General features: G+C 39.8%; 3 protein-coding genes across 3 annotated transcripts; 2 read left to right on the top strand and 1 right to left on the bottom strand.

Moving 5' to 3' along the window:
* The first annotated feature begins 4,907 nt into the window (after nt 1-4,907).
* LOC111331642 (uncharacterized) lies at nt 4,908-8,865 on the top strand. The gene has a single exon (XM_022936798.2). It carries the CDS (start codon nt 5,414-5,416, stop codon nt 7,856-7,858), a length of 2,445 nt encoding a protein of 814 aa, XP_022792533.2. The 5' UTR covers nt 4,908-5,413; the 3' UTR covers nt 7,859-8,865.
* On the bottom strand, nt 8,442-17,490 carry LOC111331644 (rRNA 2'-O-methyltransferase fibrillarin). Its single transcript, XM_088728936.1, has 10 exons — nt 17,421-17,490; nt 17,295-17,348; nt 15,031-15,147; nt 13,435-13,497; nt 12,651-12,751; nt 12,274-12,453; nt 11,204-11,336; nt 10,728-10,840; nt 9,585-9,730; nt 8,442-8,895 (listed from the first exon to the last, which is right to left on the bottom strand). Exons 1-10 carry the CDS (start codon nt 17,431-17,433, stop codon nt 8,868-8,870), a joined length of 948 nt encoding a protein of 315 aa, XP_088585062.1. The 5' UTR covers nt 17,434-17,490; the 3' UTR covers nt 8,442-8,867.
* On the top strand, nt 17,487-19,270 carry LOC111331643 (ATP synthase F(0) complex subunit g, mitochondrial). Its single transcript, XM_022936799.2, has 2 exons — nt 17,487-17,639; nt 18,869-19,270. The coding sequence occupies exons 1-2, from the start codon at nt 17,555-17,557 to the stop codon at nt 19,126-19,128; spliced, it is 345 nt and encodes a 114-aa protein (XP_022792534.1). The 5' UTR covers nt 17,487-17,554; the 3' UTR covers nt 19,129-19,270.
* The last annotated feature ends 70 nt before the right edge of the window (nt 19,271-19,340 follow it).

The raw sequence follows: 19,340 nt of genomic DNA, 5'->3' as shown, positions 1-19,340 counted from the left end.
TGATTTTACAGGGTTCTATCATTATCAAAACTTCGTTCATCACGCCACATTGATCGCAGAAACAGTACTAGAAACGAAGCTGAACGTACAGAATGTCCCGCAAACCATAGTAAATTGTTTTCTACGCAGAAATGACTAAAGTGACTCATTTCTGGTGACAGCGGAATAATCCTACGTCGTCATATCTTCACTAAAAAAAAAAACAGATTAAGACCGTTCGTGTATCTACATATCTACCAAACTATATTATTCTTAAACTCAATATGAGAATGATTGTTCTCACTCAGAGCCAGATTCAGAGTCTTCAGGATCGCTAGAAAGGTCTAAACGAACTCCATGGGGATTCCTATTAAAATCAATACTTGCCATGCAATAACATGCGTCTGAATATGACAGGCCTGTATACGAGTAGTTCGTACACTATTTAACAAATGGTAAACACCACAGCGTACACTATTGAGTTATGGATGCACGCGGGAGGTTGCTAAGCACGAAAGAAGCGTAAGAGTCGCTCAAGGCGATAGCCGAGAGCGACTCTAGCTTCTTGAGTGCTTAGCAAACCTCCCGAGTGCATCCATAACTCAATAATGTACGCTGTGGTGTTTACCATTTGTTTTATAACATAACATTAATACATTGTAGCTAAAGAATTCCCTTTTATTTAACAAATCTTAGGCGACCAGAAAAAACAAGCGCGCGGAAAAATAGTCTTTGCATTTGCTCACGTCAGCAGCGTACACCCATGGGAAAATGGGGGACGCTAAATTGACCAATCAGAGCGCGCGCTTTACTTTGGTTATGTTATAATAGTTACTCTGTCATCCATCCGCCTTCCGGTTAGCTCAATGGATAGACCGCTGGACTGTTCTGCGGGAGGTCGAGGGTTCAAGTCCCGGCCGAACCAACACTCAAGGTCTTAAAATAATTGAGAAGAATATGCTACCTTTCTATAACGTCAAGAAATGGTTAGATATTCTAGTCTTCTCGGATAGGGACGAATAAATGGAGGTCCCGTCCTACAGGGTTAAGGGTAGGAGACGTTAATTTCCCCCGCACGAGATGAATGTCCTCCCCTAGGTGGGATGGGTGGGATTTATTGGGTGGACTACTCGCATGGTTCGCATATGTTCCGTTCTAGTCCTACCCTACTGAGGGAATGCAGTGAAAATGGTTAGAAATCTTTGCATGTGCACGCTGTTAAGTCCAGCAGGCTACTCTATGCTGGCTCTTTTGTCATGTAGATTGTAGGTCAGCCTCAGTAGCGGGCTTCTCGCGCCCATCCATTAGTATTGCCAGTCTGCTGTGAGAGCCTTTCTCCAAACAAACGTTTGATAGTTCGTTCATTTCAAATGTTGGAGTAAACTTGTTCATTGTTCTGTTTCTTTTCTGAAAGAACAGAAAACATCTCAATTCATCTGCAGTATATGGCGATATTCTAAAGCTTGGGTAAAGGTCACAGATGAAAGCTTCACATTTGAAAGCAATGTTCTCACTCAGGTTTGGCTGAGCACACAGAACATTTAAATCAGTGCGCTTGTCAGCCCTTCCCCTTACCAATTCCGGTTAGGGCACTGGTTGAATCGCAGCCGGTAATAGCATGGAAAGCTAGAAGGGCACGGCACGTCTTCTCTGCTAGCTTCTGGGATGCTGCATCATGGACCGGAATATAGCGTGGGTGGTCTGTCACGTCAGTTTTGAGCCAAAATTCAGCATAGTTGATATCAGTCATATACACTGTGCTGAGAGCAAGAACATCGGCATTAGGCGACTGTTATTCAACACGACACTCTGAATGGGCATCTGCAGCATACGTAGCAAGTAGCATTAACTTGTAAAATGGCAGTGCAAGTTAAACAATGTCAACTATTTGACATTTGACATTTTAATATCACACACCATCTGAGTGTCTATAGAACCACCAAAGAAACAATGTTTTATGCCTCGTGTCTGCTTCTTTGTAGTCTGATCTCAGGTTGTGCACACCTCCGCAATGGCCGTCCCTTACTATCACCGCGCTCGTTTGTAATCACTGAATCATCCACCGATGACAAGAACTGATCCTCTCTGGATGAAGCCGCTGTTTCCGCAAGTTACCTAGGGATTCTGAAAATAAAAATGCACATAGAGTAACATTGTTCTTCAAATTAGGAAAAAACTTTCCCCTCTGTTTTGGCACAGGAGTAGATGGCCCGTGGATCTTAGCGAGGCACCCAGGGAACCTCTGCGGGCACGTTCTCCTGCTTTTATCCTTACAATCAGGTACTGGTCGAAGATGATGTTCACTTCTTTGCTATTGGTTAGCGCTGTAGTTATGAATTTGAAATATTTGGATGCGAGTTCGCCGAAAGTACTAGTTCTCCGCTGGAAACCAGCGCGCGTATTTCGGCCTGTTTATGGCGAAGAGATGTGGGACCATTTCTGCAACACCCACAAGATTTAATTCCCAATTTCCAGTTCTCTCCGCTTTGATAAACTGGAGAAGCAGCTTAACCATTTATCCGTACTTCTCCAAAAAGGCGAACATATTTAATTTTGCACCGATTTGGCTTGAAAACCTTGAAATGGCGAGCGTACCTCGATAGTTTCTTGCAGCAACTCCAGCACGCTTGCTTGCGCTTCTAACTTTGCTGTTATCGCGCGTATGCATTGTTCTCCTTCTATATAGCTGCATCTTCATAAATATCATGCTCTTCATAATCACCGGTGCGGCCCGCGTACTATTCAACTAAAAATTCCATTGCCATCTTGTTTTTTCGGATTCCTCTGTTTCGTCAGCGCTGAAGTTGCTACCGCTGCCTAGACGCCATATTCGATAAGGAGATCTTCCAAGAAAGTATGAAAAGTTTGTAAAACGCCCCATTGGAAATTTGGAGAGTGTTCAGCAGTCCCTTTTGAAGCACACAAAACCTGATAGAACTATTAGTAGTTGGGAAACGTTTTCTGTTTGATATGAAAGTAATGAATGTGTCATACATTTTCTGTTCCGAAATGTCGAGTGCGGGGTAAAAGTAACACTTTTGAAATATTTGAAAACAGAGCGGAAACTTACCCTCTTGTTTTAAAGCTTGTTTATCGCTGTTAATAAGAGCAAAATTGCCAATGCAGTAATCAAAATTGCGATTCTCCCCATTGTTACCGAGCGTTTTTCCACTCACGAAAAAAAAACCCACAGCTTCGATCCGAGAAACAGAGCGAAGTGAACGTAACAGTTTTCGCTTATGACATAGCATGCGCGAGACAACTCGGTTCCAGACTCCTCCTTGTTTTACAGCTGGAAACACTCTGTTTGGTTTTTGTGAAGTCTTATTGTGATTTTTTACAATGATGGAAGGAATCATTTTCGTTGGCGCTAAAATGAGTGGGAAGAAATATATTAAAAATACATTCTTATCGCTTGGCTTTGTATAATTCAATTTTTTTTCCAAAGGAATGTTGTATCTGTCCAAACATGGACGTGGTTTAAGTACTCTCCATGGATAGTTATGTCCTTACCAATTACTTCGTGGAATATAAATCAATGTGTTGGTAAAGTTTTGATACTTTACAACTCGTTCGATGGTTTTACATATAATACACGCGGACACTTAGCGAGCTGCATAGCATCTTTCCGAGCTCCCAAGGGGGAGAAACGTTTACATTAGAGAGATTTACCACCACGTACACGCGAGACAGCAAACGCGCGGACACTTAGCGAGCTGCATAGCATCTTTCCGAGCTCTCAAGTGGGAGAAACGTTTACATTAGAGAGATTTAGCACCACTTACACGCGAGACAGCAAACGCGCGGACACTTAGCGAGCTGCATAGCATCTTTCCGAGCTCTCAAGGGGGAGAAACGTTTACATTAGAGAGATTTAGCACCACTTACACGCGAGACAGCAAACGCGCGGACACTTAGCGAGCTGCATAGCATCTTTCCGAGCTCTCAAGGGGGAGAAACGTTTACATTAGAGAGATTTAGCACCACTTACACGCGAGACAGCAAACGCGCGGACACTTAGCGAGCTGCATAGCATCTTTCCGAGCTCTCAAGGGGGAGAAACGTTTACATTAGAGAGATTTAGCACCACTTACACGCGAGACAGCAAACGCGCGGACACTTAGCGAGCTGCATAGCATCTTTCCGAGCTCTCAAGGGGGAGAAACGTTTACATTAGAGAGATTTAGCACCACTTACACGCGAGACAGCAAACGCGCGGACACTTAGCGAGCTGCATAGCATCTTTCCGAGCTCCCAAGGGGGAGAAACGTTTACATTAGAGAGATTTAGCACCACGTACACGCAAGACAGCAAACGCGCGGACACTTAGCCAGCTGCATAGCATCTTTCCGAGCTCCCAAGGGGGAGAAACGTTTACATTAGAGAGATTTAGCACCACGTACACGCGAGACGTACACGCGAGACAGCAAATGTCAGGTTGCTCTTTCACGTAAAATAAGGTGAACCTTGCTGCTTTGGCTTGGCGTAAGCTCACGTCATGGTTAATTTGAAGGCTCTATTGTATGACTTACAAGGAATAGTTTTTGTTCCTCGTTTCCGGCAATAAACTTCTACTCGGTGAGGGAAAAAGTTGAGAAAATCTTACGTTCACGGCTGAAACGCGAAACAGGTTACTTTTACCGTGACGTAGAAACGGCAAAGCACAACCGGCAAACATGACAAAATTGCGGAAAAACAAGGGGACTGGATCCTATGGTTGTTTTAGGACTTAATTTCACAAAGGTCAGTAAACAACTGAAAATACGAGTACTTTTAAGGACCTCTATGGAGTAACTTCAGAAAAATAATAGGGATTTTGATTTTACTGGCTGAGATTTCTTAAACCATTAAAAGAAACGAAAGTCAAGGAACACGTGCGCTTACAAGGGCGGAGGCAGGCTTCAGGAATATGCTGCTACCTGTTATCTCGTGAGCGGGCGTTATGCTCAGTCACGTATTTTTTTCCCCTAAATATCCGCGGCTGCGAGGTAGACTACCAACGAAGCGACCTTGACGAACTACGCTATTAAGGAGAACTGCTACCCCAGTGATGCCACATATGATTCGATGATGCGATCATAGTGGTGATTCCAAAATCAGCTGCAGAATTTTATGCCGTGACTCTTCACTTGGAGCCAAAAAGGCGACGTCGGTCGTCCTGAAAAGAAAACTTACCTGGAGGTATACTGACTGTGATCAAAACAATGAGATCGAATTCTTAAGATAAATCTTTCGATTTTCTCAGCCCCATGGTGAGTATTTTTATTATCATTCAAAACAAGACAACAGCTCGTGGAAAACGCCACTAATTTGTGATCTCAGGCGGTAGAAGAGTTCATCTGAAAGCGAAATGTGCTACGACGGAAGATCTAACATAAATCGAAATCGCTAACCTCACTCAGCCATTTGCTGAGTCGTATAACGTAAGACGAACATGGCGTCAAACCTTCTTTGGTTCCTGTTAAGCACAATGTTCATTCTCGCGAGATCTAGGACACTATGTCCGAGGATTTTTTTTCAAAATTTGAACGAAGCAGATATGCCGTACAAGTTCATTGAAGGTATCTTCGTTAAGGAGAACTACAACCACAACAATTTCCCTGTATATCGGCGAGAAAACGAAAGCCTGTTATTTTACCGGCACTTTTACGATGATGGGAGCAATTATTTGTATTTTGGAGCCAGAGTTGGATATCATTCTGGTGTGGCGGCCGAACTTCATGGAGATCCTTTATCGTGGCTGACTTCCGGGGTCTTAGATAAAGGGGACGTTTTCAGCGGACTTATTTACAAGTGGCTACATTACGACTTGAGAAAAAAGTATTGGGTCTCAACTACCTTTTCGTCTCTAGAGATCACAACCGTTTGCGTGGATGAAGATTTTAGAGAATGCAATTCAGACAGACTTTACTTGAACAAGACCTTCTATGACGGAAAAGGGAACATTTTGATCGATAGGACTAATCATTATTTCTATCGGATGCAAGGTCTTTTTCGGAATCTGCGTCCTGTGTACAAACACACAGCTCAGGCGATGTATTTGCAGTATGTCGATAGTCACTGGGTGGTGACTGGATCGTATTCTCCGAGTGGTTCTAACGATCGGGCTTACTTAAGAGTGAAGGATTTGGCGCTAAGACCTGAGTACGTTACCAGTACTTGGAGCGTGCATTTCAATGGATGGCGTGATGAACCCAGTCTCAGGTTACTATGCAGGGGCGTGACTGCGATGTCAAACACTTGTCAATCAAAGCCTTGCGATAACAAAGCCACTTGCGCTTACACATCCGGAAACGAAACCCTTTGTCTCTGTCCATCCGGGCATACGGGTTTGAGATGTTCCTTGAAGAGGCAGTGCCCTACTCCACATCCCAAATTGGACACAGAACTCAGTTTCGATTTCTTGGTTAAACGACCAGGAGACCTTGGTGTATCATTCTGCCGTGAATCCTATCCGTATTTCAGGTATTACGTATGTGTGGACACCAGTTACAGTACTTTATGGAGTGGACAAGGCTTGGCGTGTGATAAAAATTACAATTTGTTTGCGACTGGTGAATTCCCTTTAACTCAAGCTACACCTCAATTAACACCAACCAAATTTGACCTCAACAAAAATTTTAGCTTGTGGTTCGCTCCCATAACAGTGTTTTTAGCCGGTCCGGCAATTGTCTTCTATTTTTACTTTCGCTGCAAGGTACTGTGTAGGAAAGTAGACGAAGATGGGAATGAGACTGGCGGAAGATCATTGAAGGCTATGTGGAGATTCTATTCAGCTTCCCTGTTTTTCTCATTTTATTTTTGTCTCATTTTCTTGGCTGGATGTGAAATGACTAACTGCGCCTCACACAGTACACTCTTTTACGATTGGAGAATCATGGCGATGGTGATGCTTGGTGTCTCTGCTGTGTTTGTATCTATAGAGGGCTACTATTGCGATGAACTGAAGTACCTAAATAACATCATAGAGGATGAGACAGCTTGGGGGTACTTGGAGAGAATGCGGACAATCCCGCCCAAGATCAACATGAGCGTGGAATGTTACAATTTGGTGCCAGTACCTGGAATTGCGTATTATCTTGATTTCATGTATGTAGAGACTACCTTGGAGAGAGGTTTGACATTTGTGGACCACGACCAGTTTGCGTACGATTTGTGGGTTGATGTTTCCAAGAGAGAGATGCCGATCCTGAAAAACAGAGTTGTCCTTGTTTGTTTCGAGATTGATTCAAGCATCGTTTTCGGCGACCAGGAAACTGTAGATGACCTTAAGAGACAAGAGACAGAAATGGTTGACAGAAATCAGCATCGGGCTGATTACACTGATTACTCCTGGAGTGAAGAAATTCCCGATCTGGAGAAACATGTATCTGCTTTCGTGGACTTAAATGTGAGACCATTTTGGATGAGTCCCCTGTTCTTCTGGATCGCCACGTTACTTCAGATGTCGTGGCCTTATCGATGGATTCTCAGAGCTAAGACAGCTAAGATCCATTACACCCTGATGAAGGAGATATACGCGGGTTCGACACTGCAAAGGGAGGAAGATTCCATGAATTTAGTCGCAGCTCTGACGGGCACAGGATCGTTTGGCCTGAGTGAGGACGATCGAGAGAGCACAGGCTACCCAATGTTGGAGATGAACGACCTGGGCACAGGTAACCGTACTGATGAAAATGATGCCTCATCCCCAGATCTTATTAAAAACATCGGACATGGTGGTCGCTTTCAAATAGTCAGCGAACCCCAGAATCCACTGCCGACAGATGTTCCTCAGTCTTCCGAGGTAGACACCGACCAAGCCCTAGACAACGGCACAATATATCCTGAGTGTTCATCGACTCCTCCCCCTGCCGAAGCCCCCCCCCCGCCCCCCTAAGTGCAGGTTTTAGCACCAGCTCTAATAACATGAGATCTGCACCAGTAGTGTAGCCTTGGTATACGACGAGTCATGAGCCTTGCGTATTTCAGCTAGTGCAGATCTATATACCACCAGAAACTGCAGAACTTTTTTTCTCTTAAACTACTCTGCGTTTTTCATGGCAATTTTCCTTATCACAGAGCGATTTCGTCATATGTATAAGTAATTGAGAACTTTGATGTAATTTATTTTTAAGAAACAGGGCCCCTATGGATACCAGCCTTGAGCTGAATGGGCTACCCTGTGTAAATAAAGTTTCACTTACTTACTGATGAAAATAGTAGTTGCGTGACAATGTCTGCGTGACTTTGCGCGTGACCAAAAGGTTTCTTCAAAATCAACAAACTTTCATTACCTTTTTTTCTAATTCTGACCTCGAAAAGAATTGTCATTCAGTTGCTTATAATCCTCAAAAGGAGTTGGTCAAACTTTTCAAAACAAATTATTGCTCTTTCATCAGGGAAAGGGAAAATATTAATCAATAGCACCTTCTAAGAATTAATTAGAATTAAATCAGATGAATCACTCTTGAAATTACATCTTTACCGGGAAGACAAACAAGCTTTATTAGAGAACGCAGCAACAACTCAACTTTTGATATATATACATTTATCAAATCCTAACCAGTCATTTCCATAGAACTTTGAGAAGTGTTTTTAAAACAAATTCTGACAAAATTAATTTTTTTAGACTTCCTTGCATGTTTGGTAATCAAAATACATAAACAAAAGTAACTTCAAAATACTGGAAATGTCTTAGGAGCCAGGTGAACTCTCAGTACCACAGTTGTTACTACAGTAAAAATTGACAGAGAGGACTGCTTTAATGTGTAAAGTTATATGCAGCAGTAAAGATTTTTTAGACACAAAGCTCTTAGGAACATTAAAATTATACAGAAATCACTGATTTTTCTTTATTTCAAAATGTGACATAAGTTACAATAAAATCCTAGAAAGTTAAAACTATTCTACTGCTTGTCCTTCTTTGGAGGTGGTCTGTAACAGAACAAAAGCAATGTCTATCAGTTAAAATTCCCAAGCTAATGTTATAGCAAAATATAGAAATCAACATTCCTCCCCTCCCCTGAAAGGTTTTGATTTGTTAGAAATTATCAGGATTTGCAGGAAAGCTCCTAAATGGGATAGGGAAGGGAAGAAGAGACGAGCTCTGAGAAAAATAGCTTCATTTCTTAGTTTGAATATCTTGATGGATATCAAAGCATTAGAATTGACGTTTTATCGAAAACGAAACAAATGGCTCAAAAAGGTCCCAAAATCTTGCAAAATTCAAGGTAATGTAAGTTTTCCCTAAAGAAAATGCGGTGTGTTATAAGTATTTTCCTGGGTAGTATTCCCTTTCATAGGCTTACATAGGTGTGTGTAGGTTGCACTAAACAAAATAAGGAAGTTTACACATTCTGGACAGAAACAGGATCTAAAATGTACTTGTTACAAATAGGGTATAATTTACAATGAACCTGATCATGGCTTTGGAGAGGGGACTTTACTTTCCAAAAATTACTTTACTTTTAATGCCTAGCAAATGATTTTCAAAATGAGCCAATTTCTTACCCCTATTAGTGAAAAACGAGTGTAATAATAAACAAAACATTAATAGAAAATGCCAATTCAAGGCACAGGTTGGGTTTTGGATGTTTTAATACCATAGGTTGTATAAACGGTACCTGTAAATTCCAACAACTACAGCATGATCTCTCTCGTAGGGTTCCAGTGTCAGCTGTTCTTGAGGTTTCATCTTCTCGGCCTGCATCTTCTTCACTTCTCCTGCAAATACTGCTGCAGGCTCTGCAGTTGAATCAATGCAGTTTGCCTGGTAATGACACAAAGAAGCAACATCTGTCATTTTTGCCTGATTTTGATACAATATCATATTAATAACGCACTGCTTACGAGAGGTACACCATGAGTTATAAAATGACTGATATGCTGTGAGTGCCCAACTGGTCAAAAACCTATCATTTATTACACTGGTAAACCCATAAAAAATACTGTGTTTTGTTTTAACTTTATTCATAAAAGCAATAGACTGCACTTGCTATTGCTTTACTAGTGTAATAACCACTTAGGAAGTCGGGAGAATGCCAGAAAAGTTTGTAAGTACGGGGTTTGACACTAACTTTTCAACTTACTAACCAAGTAGCTGGTGACAACTTAGATGTTACAACAATTTCAGTTTGTTTACTGGCCAAACTGGCTGGTGGAAACCAAAAACCACTTTTTTCTACTAGTCTGTGGCTAGTTGGCTACCATTAGTTTTAAGCCCTGAAATAATCACTTTCGCCTCGTGATTTTTTTTGTGTTCCACCAACATCCTGCATAGGTTATCACACCAATAAACTGATAGAAGGTGCTGTCTGTTGCTTACAAAAACCATGAGCTACTTACATTTTCTTAATATACTCAAGAGGTGAGTGTGTATACTATGAAAATATATACATGACTGGCAAAAGGGATATTCCTTGGTGGAACATAGAAGTTTTGCATAAACCACAACAAAACTAAATCGTTGTAACATATATGCAGAGTTTTCTTTGACTCACTTTGATCTGGCTCCACATTGTGCGTGGTCATGATTTTTTTCTTTTCACAACATCACCAAATTGTTTGTATGTAAATCAGGCCACAAAATGCAAAGGGCGATAAGCGAGTAAAGTTGCTAAATCTATGTGCTTAAAGAAACTGAAATCGATGCTACTTAATAATAGGATAAAAGTGCACGTGAGAGTTAATACAGATTTCCTTCATTCTGATTGGTCATATTTCTTATGAAAAAGTGCAAAAATGTGATTACCGTTGCTTCTGCATACCTTGATAGAAATGACAAAATGTCCTCCATTTTTTAGAAAGTTGTGAGCATTAATAGCCACAATACGGGCCTGGTCTGGTTGAGCTACATCAGCGAAAATAGTATCTACCATTCCTGGAAAGGAAAATTTAACAAATATGGACTTTAATACAAAAGGGATTGTGGAGCACAAACGCTAGCTGTTTAGATGTATATTAAACATTTAATTCAAGTTCAGTAAAGTTTGACCAACACTGTCCAGCTAAACATTTCTCATTCTTGTCATATGCATGCAATACTGGTAGCAAAAATGCTTTCACTGGTTACCATGCTAACCAAGCAAATAAAGTTGCCTTCTGTTCTGGCTTAAAAAAGAAAAAGCATGAACTAAATACAGCTTTGGGATGAGAGCCATGAAAGTTGCCAAGAGTAAAGTTGGTAAATCATCAGATTTTGGTATGAAGCTACACTATAGCAATGTTGAAACAAGAAACTCACCAACAAGCATTCTGTATTTATGTGGATGTCTGGCATCTTCTATAATTGGTATGATGTTTGTTCTTTTTTTAGCTACATTTATGAGATCACGGCCAGATCTGTGAGAAAATTCAACTGCATACACAAGACCATCCTAAAAGCAAGAAAGAAGGTTTATTATCACGGCTATTTGTAATAAAGACACGAATGAATATACACATAATTTATATTTTTGTTTGGGGGGATAATCAGGTTGACAACATTCTAGAAGATTTGTATAAAGAATAAAAATAGCAATTCATTCCCTAACACAATGGAAACCAATATGACTGTGGATAAACTTTTCCACCTTGCTATGTTTTATTGTCACTTATCCTCAACCTTTGCAGGGAGATCCTCGGGATACATTTGTAAGTTTTTCTTACACCTTAACAGTTTTTCCAGATTATATTGAGAATGATTGTGGCTTAAAAGTATGCTCCAAAATCAGGTTTCCGAGGAAGTACTAGAACCTACTATTTCCTACTTTTTCCTCCTTTCCAAAAAAATAATTTATTCATTTCCAGTCCTTACTTGGAAACCTGATTTTGGAGTATCCATTTAAGTCATGACCCAATAAGAATTAAGAATAATTACAATCAGTCAATTACATCATCTCATTTCTGAAATGTCAAAGACATCAGCAGGCCTGTCTTTAACAAATGGTAAACACCACAGCGTACACTACTGAGTTATGGATGCACGCAGGAGGTTGCTAAGCACGAAAGAAGTGTAAGAGTCGCTCGAGGCGATAGCCGAGAGCGACTCTAGCTTCTTGAGTGCTTAGCAAACCTCCCAAGTGCATCCATAACTCAATAGTGTACGCTGTGGTGTTTACCATTTGTTTTATAACATAACATTGATACATTGTAGCTTAAGAGTTCCCTTTTATTTAACAAATCTTACGTGACCAGAAAAAAACAAGTGCGCGCGGAAAAATAGTCTTTGCATTTGCTCGCGTCAGCAGTGTACACCCATGGGCAAATTGGGGGACGCTAAATTGACCAATCAGAGCACGTGCTTCGCTTTAGTTATGTTATAATAATACTTACGGGACCAACAATATCAGAAACATGAGACACTGTTGTTCCTGATGCAGCTCCAAGGTACAACACCTTAGAACCAGGTGCCATGTGTATCTTGTCAATTCCTCCAAGAATGGCTGCAGCAAGCTTGGAGCGAAATGGGTTCCAAACCCTGTATTCAACTTTGTCAGCACCAGCACCAACATCCTAAACAGAAATACGAGTAAAAGATCCCTTATGAATTTCCTTTTCTAATCCCACACATTTCTTCTATGCAAGATATGAGAACTGGGTTTTTCATAATGAAAACAAACCCTTCCATGTAGCTAAATTTAGGTTATTATTTAAACAATGCTCATAGCTGAATGATAAAGAGATAAAAAAAAAAGAAAAGTGCAACTTACTGGTGCATCCACAGATATTTTTTTTTCTCCATATACTGTTTCTCCAGGGACTATGTTCTTTGTGACCAGCGCATCTTCCTTTCCACGGGCAATAAATACTCCTATAGTCACAAAAGAAAAATCAACCATAAAGAATGAGTCTAAATAATTTTTAGGCTTGTGCTTGCGAGAAAAGCACCCATACGCCTTAACATATTTCTGTGTGTTGCCCTGCCATCATGTAATATGTCAGCATTCTCAGACATGCCCTGTACTTTCCTTGAGTCCAATAACAACACAGTGTGTTTTGAAACCAGAAGGGCTTATGTTCTGTTATACTTTGTATTTTTCTCCCTCTTTTTTCAAGTTCTTTACCATATAACGGTGTTTCTAGTTTTGAAATTTGAATGAAAGTATTTGTTCAAGCCACATGCGTCCGTCGTATAATATTTTGCATTCAAATTCCCCATTTACATCAGTATAAGCACAATGGTAAGATGTCAGTTCTGAGAATATGGTATTGGATCAACTAATGATCCTCTCACTGATAATATTGTCAGGTCAGGAAAATCTCTTTCCTTGTTACTCATGGTAATTAATCGCTAAAGATAGTTATTGCACCTTATCACTGTAGCCTGCATTCAATTCATTCTAAGCTTGAACATGACATTACTAACAGCAACTTAGGGGGACAAAAACTGTAGCTGTTGTGCAAGATAGAGAAGCTAGGAAAGTTTTTACTTGCCATCACTTTTAACTATATTTGGATTCTTAATATCACAACATTTACGCCTTTGAAATTCACCTTCATGTCTGTGCGGCTCTATTGTTACTTTGGCTCCACCTTTAAATCCTCCTCGTCCACCACCTTTTAACCAAAAAAAATAAATTGCACAGTTATCAAATTCTTACAAAGCCTTACTCTCATTCTTATGTCATCATTTTGAGTGCAATCTGCCTTTTCAAAATCCCAGGGCACCATTAAACATGAGGAAAATAACAATCATTGTCTTCTTATTTAGAGGGCACTGTGTATTGTTTGATGTCCACAGGATTGTACTGTGCAAAAGATAAGATAAGTTGTGCACCATTCTAAAATCTGTAAGCATTTCTTAAATGCAGTTTTAAAGGTGAAATCTTGCTTTATAACTCATATTTTACCAAAACAGTTTGAAACAAGCACTGGTAAATTACTATAGCAAAACCATACATAAATCTCCAGCAAAATAAAGATCTGGCCCGCAATCAAGATATGTGCATGATGAAAAAGGTTCACAACAAATTTAAAACTGAGTGCTATACAGCAAATTCTGATTTTTTAACTGTGAGGGAGAGGGGTTAGTGGTTGACATGTTGGGGTTTAGATTGAGAGGTCCACATTTGAGACCTTTCCAGGCCACAGAGTTTTGTTCCTAAGCAAGACACTTAACCTCTTTATGCCTCTCTCTGCCATAGAGTGTTAAAGGGTATCAGGAAAATAACAGGGAAACCTGTGATGGAGTAGCTGCCTTCATCCAGGAGGGCTCGGCATATAGTACCCCTCATGACTATGCACTGCAAAAATCAGAGGTAAGTACCTGCCCTTATGGGTCACTTGGCTTGATAACTGGTGACATCTTAGATGTTTTTAGAAGTTACGACAATTTCAGTCTGTTTAACCCATTAACGTCCAGTGTGCCCGTATGCGCCCATGGGGACCCACACCCTTTCTACGCCCTGTGACGTCATCAATTTTAACTCTGGAGCACGAATTCGAGCATGTACTTGAACGGGTTGAAAATATCTTGCAGACGATACCAGAATGAGCGCAATTGAGTGGAGGAGATTGGAGAAATAGCCAAAAAACCGTGTCACTTTGACTGCAAAATCTGCACGAAGATCGTCTTTCACTACCCACCTACCTTTCCGAGCATGTGCTTTGAAAATAATGAGTAGTTTCTGAAAAATCTCTACACCAAAATGAAGCCTACTCAATTTCCAGCAAGTGAGGAGAAACTTTAGGCAAGGAGAGGGGAAAAAAAGGGCAGGAGAAAGAGAGAAAAGTAGAAGTCGTAAGTGGGGCGTGACTTTTCAACCCAAAAACTATGTCGAAATTTTGCTCTCTGCGCGTGCCCGAGATTTTCAGGCCGCCATTTTGCATTTGGATCGAAAGGCCGTCGAGTGCACGAGCTGTCAAGTGGTTTTTGGTAAGTTCGAGCCTTTAAAACCCCAACAGTGACCCGAAATCTGCTGGACTAGCTTCAAAACACAGTTTTCCACAAAAGCTGCGGCCATTAATGGGTTAATAGCCAAACTTGCGCGTGGAAATTGAAAACCACTAGCCAAAACTGAATTTCTACTAATCTGTGGCTAGTGGGCTACCGTAAGTGTCGAGCCCTGAATATAAACAAAGTAATCTAACCTCTGCCTCCACCTCTGCCTCCTCCGCGACCTCCACCTCTCCCACCTCTGCCAAATCCACCTCCTCCTCCTCCTCTTCCGAATCCTCCACCTCTACCACCACCCCCACGGAAACCTCCTGTAAACATAACAAAAATTCTTAGTTGCTGTGGCTATAGAGTACCCTTCCACCGTACTACGAAAAAACTTTCATTACAAATGCAGTATCTAGTGAGATAAGTATTTGCAAAGGTCATGAAGCAGTTTCAGAAAAGGTTGTTGAAAGAAAGAAAGGACAAAAGAGCACATAACAATTTAGAAAGGTAATCTGGGTATCAAGCAATCAATGAAATCATTCCATTCATCAAACATGTGATACCTTACATACATATACATACATACATATACTTTATTTAATCTCGAATTTGGAGTAGCTTAAAGATAAGCTAGTATCTTCGAGTTACAAGTATAATTCTAAATACCACTAAAATGTAAAATGTAAAATTGTAACATTCTAAAATTTAACTATGAGAAAGAGTCATACTGTAGAATCTTGCGCTTGAAATCAGAAAAGTCAGATGTTCTAAAAGAGTCCGGAAGAGAGTTCCATAGTTTAGAAGCCATATATGAAAAGGAGTGAAGACCATAAATAGTAGTTTTTGTAGACGGTAGAGACAAATATAATTTCTGCGTAGATTATAGGATACAGACCGGAAACTAAACATATTCCTTAGATAGCCTGGATAGCAGTTAAAAAACAAGATCTTGTACAATATAATTAAGAAAGTCTGAAGGCGTCTTTTATACAGAGATTTGGAGTTAACTTTGCTAAGTAGAGAGTCATAGGGAGAATTATAATCCTGCAAGATAACTCTAAGAATTTGCTTGTTTAAAGGATCTATCTTCTCAGTACTACGCGCACCACAAAAGTGCCATACAGACGAACAATAGTTAAAATGTGGCATAATAAAAGCCTTACACAATCTTAGTAAAGTATCTTTAGAGATAAGTTTACGAAATCTTAGCATTACATTAAACTGGCCATTTATCTTCTTAAAAATAGTTGATATATAATTATCAAAACGCAACCTATTGTCAATATTTATTCCAAATATATCCAAAGAATCTTTTAATGGAAAAGAGAAGGAGTGGCCTGTTTTTCCCAAGACTATAGCCTGGTGTTTTGACTCATTTACAATCATTCCATTGCTGCAATACCACTTATTTGCAACTCTCACTTCCCGACAAATACAGTTCTCAAGAGCTACTGGGTCAACAGAGGAGTATAACTGATGATCGTCCGCATATGCGTGAAATTTACCTTGCATAACCGTATTGTTAGGTGGAATTAATTATTGGTGTCTTATAGAAGAGAAAGTGCTTATGTGCTGGACTGTGGTCTGTTCTATGTTTGAGCTACAATTTTGGTCACAGGGCTGTGATCTTCAGAAGAAACCCTTTCCTTACAGTACTGGAGAACCACTCTCTGCCCGGGAATAAAAACTAGTGCTACCCAATTAAGATTTGTCTTCAAGCAATGGCTGTCGGCGAAATTCACTGGATGAAAAAGGGGCTATTGCCAGTTACATTTCTTACTGGCGATTGCTCAGTAAAGCACAACAAGCTTTTTTGAAGTTGTGCACTTATGATCCTTCCCCATCTCTGAGCAGCCTCACTTTCCATTTCAGCTGGCAGCCTAATTTTGCAGCTACAACCTAGCTAAATGCCACGAAAACTTGACCGATTGTTCAGGTTGGGGGAATATGGATAACTTAAGATGGACTGCAGCTGTAGCACCTCAACCAAGGAGGAAATTATAACTTCTACAGTCATGTGGATAAGATCTTCCTGTTTCTGGTACTATGCATGAGTACTGTGTGTTCAGATTAAATTACCAAGTAGATGCACTCAAATACAAAAAGTCCTTTTCGCCTCAAAACAAATGGTTGAGTTATTAAACTTCTGATAGCTTACCAAGAACAAAATTTCCACACAAGATTATGCATGGCATAAATAACACCAGAAGTAAACTGGAGCACGTTTTAGCATTGTCTGCAAGATCAACATTTATATCTATCGAGATGTTGGGCTCACATGCAAGAACTTCTTTTTTGATCAAAATAAAAAGAAGTTTAGTTTGTAGCACATATTCGAAAGAGAACCCATTCAAACTAATATCGGACACGAGTTATACATTCAAACTATTATCGGACACGAGTTATACGCAAAACCTTCAAGTATAAACAGCACGATTGGATTCAGCTGGGAATTAAGATATTTACAAACCTCGTCCACCGCCACCTCTTCCACCTCCTCCTCGGCCACCACGCGGACTAAAACCTGAAATACGTAATTCCAGTTAGTAGACGTTCAAAGCTCAGCCAAATGAGCAAGAAATAACGAATAACTTACCTGGTCTACCCATGGAAAAGCTTCAGGAATACAACTAACGCACGTGGTATGACATTATCGTATTGCGCATGACTATGTTGGTCACTTTCGTCGCACTGCATGATGGTTTCAACGCTTCGCAGTGAACATCCAAAATGGCGCAGAAGCTAGTAAACCTTGGACAGAGAATTGCGACTGCAACTCCTCGTTTGGTCACTAAAGTATCATTTCTAGCTCTTGGTAAGAAATTAAAGTAATTTTTGTTATTTTTGTCTTTTTCTATTCTTCTAGATCTCTTTTTTTCTACCCGAGTTGTATGTGTAATCTTGTAGTGAAATGTCGCTAGACCAGCTACCGGCGTGTGGGCTGATATTCGACTTACTGATAAAACTTTGCGGTGAATACTGTAGCAAAAAATCTGTTCTAATTGTTTCCTATCGTCAAGTTACTTTGAATGCAATGAAATTAAAACAATGGTAAGAGGAATAAATGGATGCAAACAAAACGATCCAAACCGTAAGAGACCAGAAGTCTTGGGAGTGTGGCTGTTTTCCTTACCTATATTTAGAAGAAGTTGTGTTAATTGTTTATGTAAATCTAATACTGACTTGGAAATATTTATTGCACTTTATCGCTCTTGAAAGCAATCATAGTGTTTTGAAAGGTAAATTTCATTCAACCTGTTGACTTAATTACAGTAATACTCATTTCAATGACATTTCCACTAAAGGGTAAAACTACAGAATACAGGGCCACTTATTTACATCTCATTGAATCACAATGTATCGTTTTGTTTTCTGCCTCGTTCTTCAAAGCATGCCGACAAGGTGAACCTCAATGATCCTGTATTCTGTAGTTGTAGAGTTCCCTGATTACAATATTTGTTATTCTCTCTTTCTCTCTCTTGATTTTATGTCTCCCAATGCCACATTACTGAAATATTACATAGTAATGGCCAATAGTTAATCGAAAAATTATAGTTTATGAAATCAATGTCTTAAATTCTTTGCCTATGGCCAAATTTTTTCTAAGGGAAAGAGGAAAGAAGAATGATAAGATTTTTCATTTGTAATTAGTGGTTAAAACCTGACTATGTACATCCATTGTTGATATTGGGTTTTGACTGTACCTTACAGTCTTTTTTTTTTCTTTTTAATTTTTTCTTTTTTTTTTTTTTTTTTTTTTTTTTGTACTGTACCTTACAGTCTTGTTTGATTGTTTTTAGTGTTCGATGAACTATAAGGTACTATTGTACTGACTGTTTCTATATTTCTGACCTCAGTTAGATGAAAACCTTTTTTTGTGTGTAAAAACAGCAGTAATTGGTCTTTTTTTTTTTTACCATAATAAAGAAGTGTCCAATGAAGACTGTGAGGTGTAGTTAGAAGCTAGTTTTGTTTCATTATTTAAGACCTTGCAGGAAGAATTATTACTATTTAGTTAAATAATGTATTATCTTGTACACCTAGATGTTGCTAAGAAAGCACAGCCCCCTGTTGTGACTTTCCTCAAAAATGCCAAAGTGGAGATGCTTCCTCCAAAGCCATCAGACTGGCGGGCTATACAGAAAAGCTTTCTTGGTCTGAAAGATTCTGCCATGAAGGGCAAGTTCCTTGATCTTACTGTTAAGGAGGCTGCTGCAAATACCTTGGTTGCTGTGGAGATTGCCTTCTGGTTTTATGTTGGTGAAGTCATAGGAAGAAAAAGTTTGATTGGTTACAATGTTTGATGGACTGTCAAGATCTACTTTTTTCTTTATTTCTGACCTAAGTGTGTTGAAGAGCTATTTTTTGTTCTTTGTGTAAAAACAGTAATTATTGGCCTGGGTTTTTACAGTAATTAATAAAGGAATAATTTCCAACTGGTTGTAAGAGGTTTTCATTCATTTTGTTTACTTCCCTGAATTGAATTGTAACTTAGAATTGACTTCTACATTGTATA

Source organism: Stylophora pistillata, chromosome 7 (assembly GCF_964205215.1).
Source record: "Stylophora pistillata chromosome 7, jaStyPist1.2, whole genome shotgun sequence".
NCBI classification, from domain to species: Eukaryota; Metazoa; Cnidaria; class Anthozoa; order Scleractinia; family Pocilloporidae; genus Stylophora; species Stylophora pistillata.
Note: the sequence above shows the minus strand (reverse complement) of the source record. Positions and strands in the feature narration are given on the sequence as shown.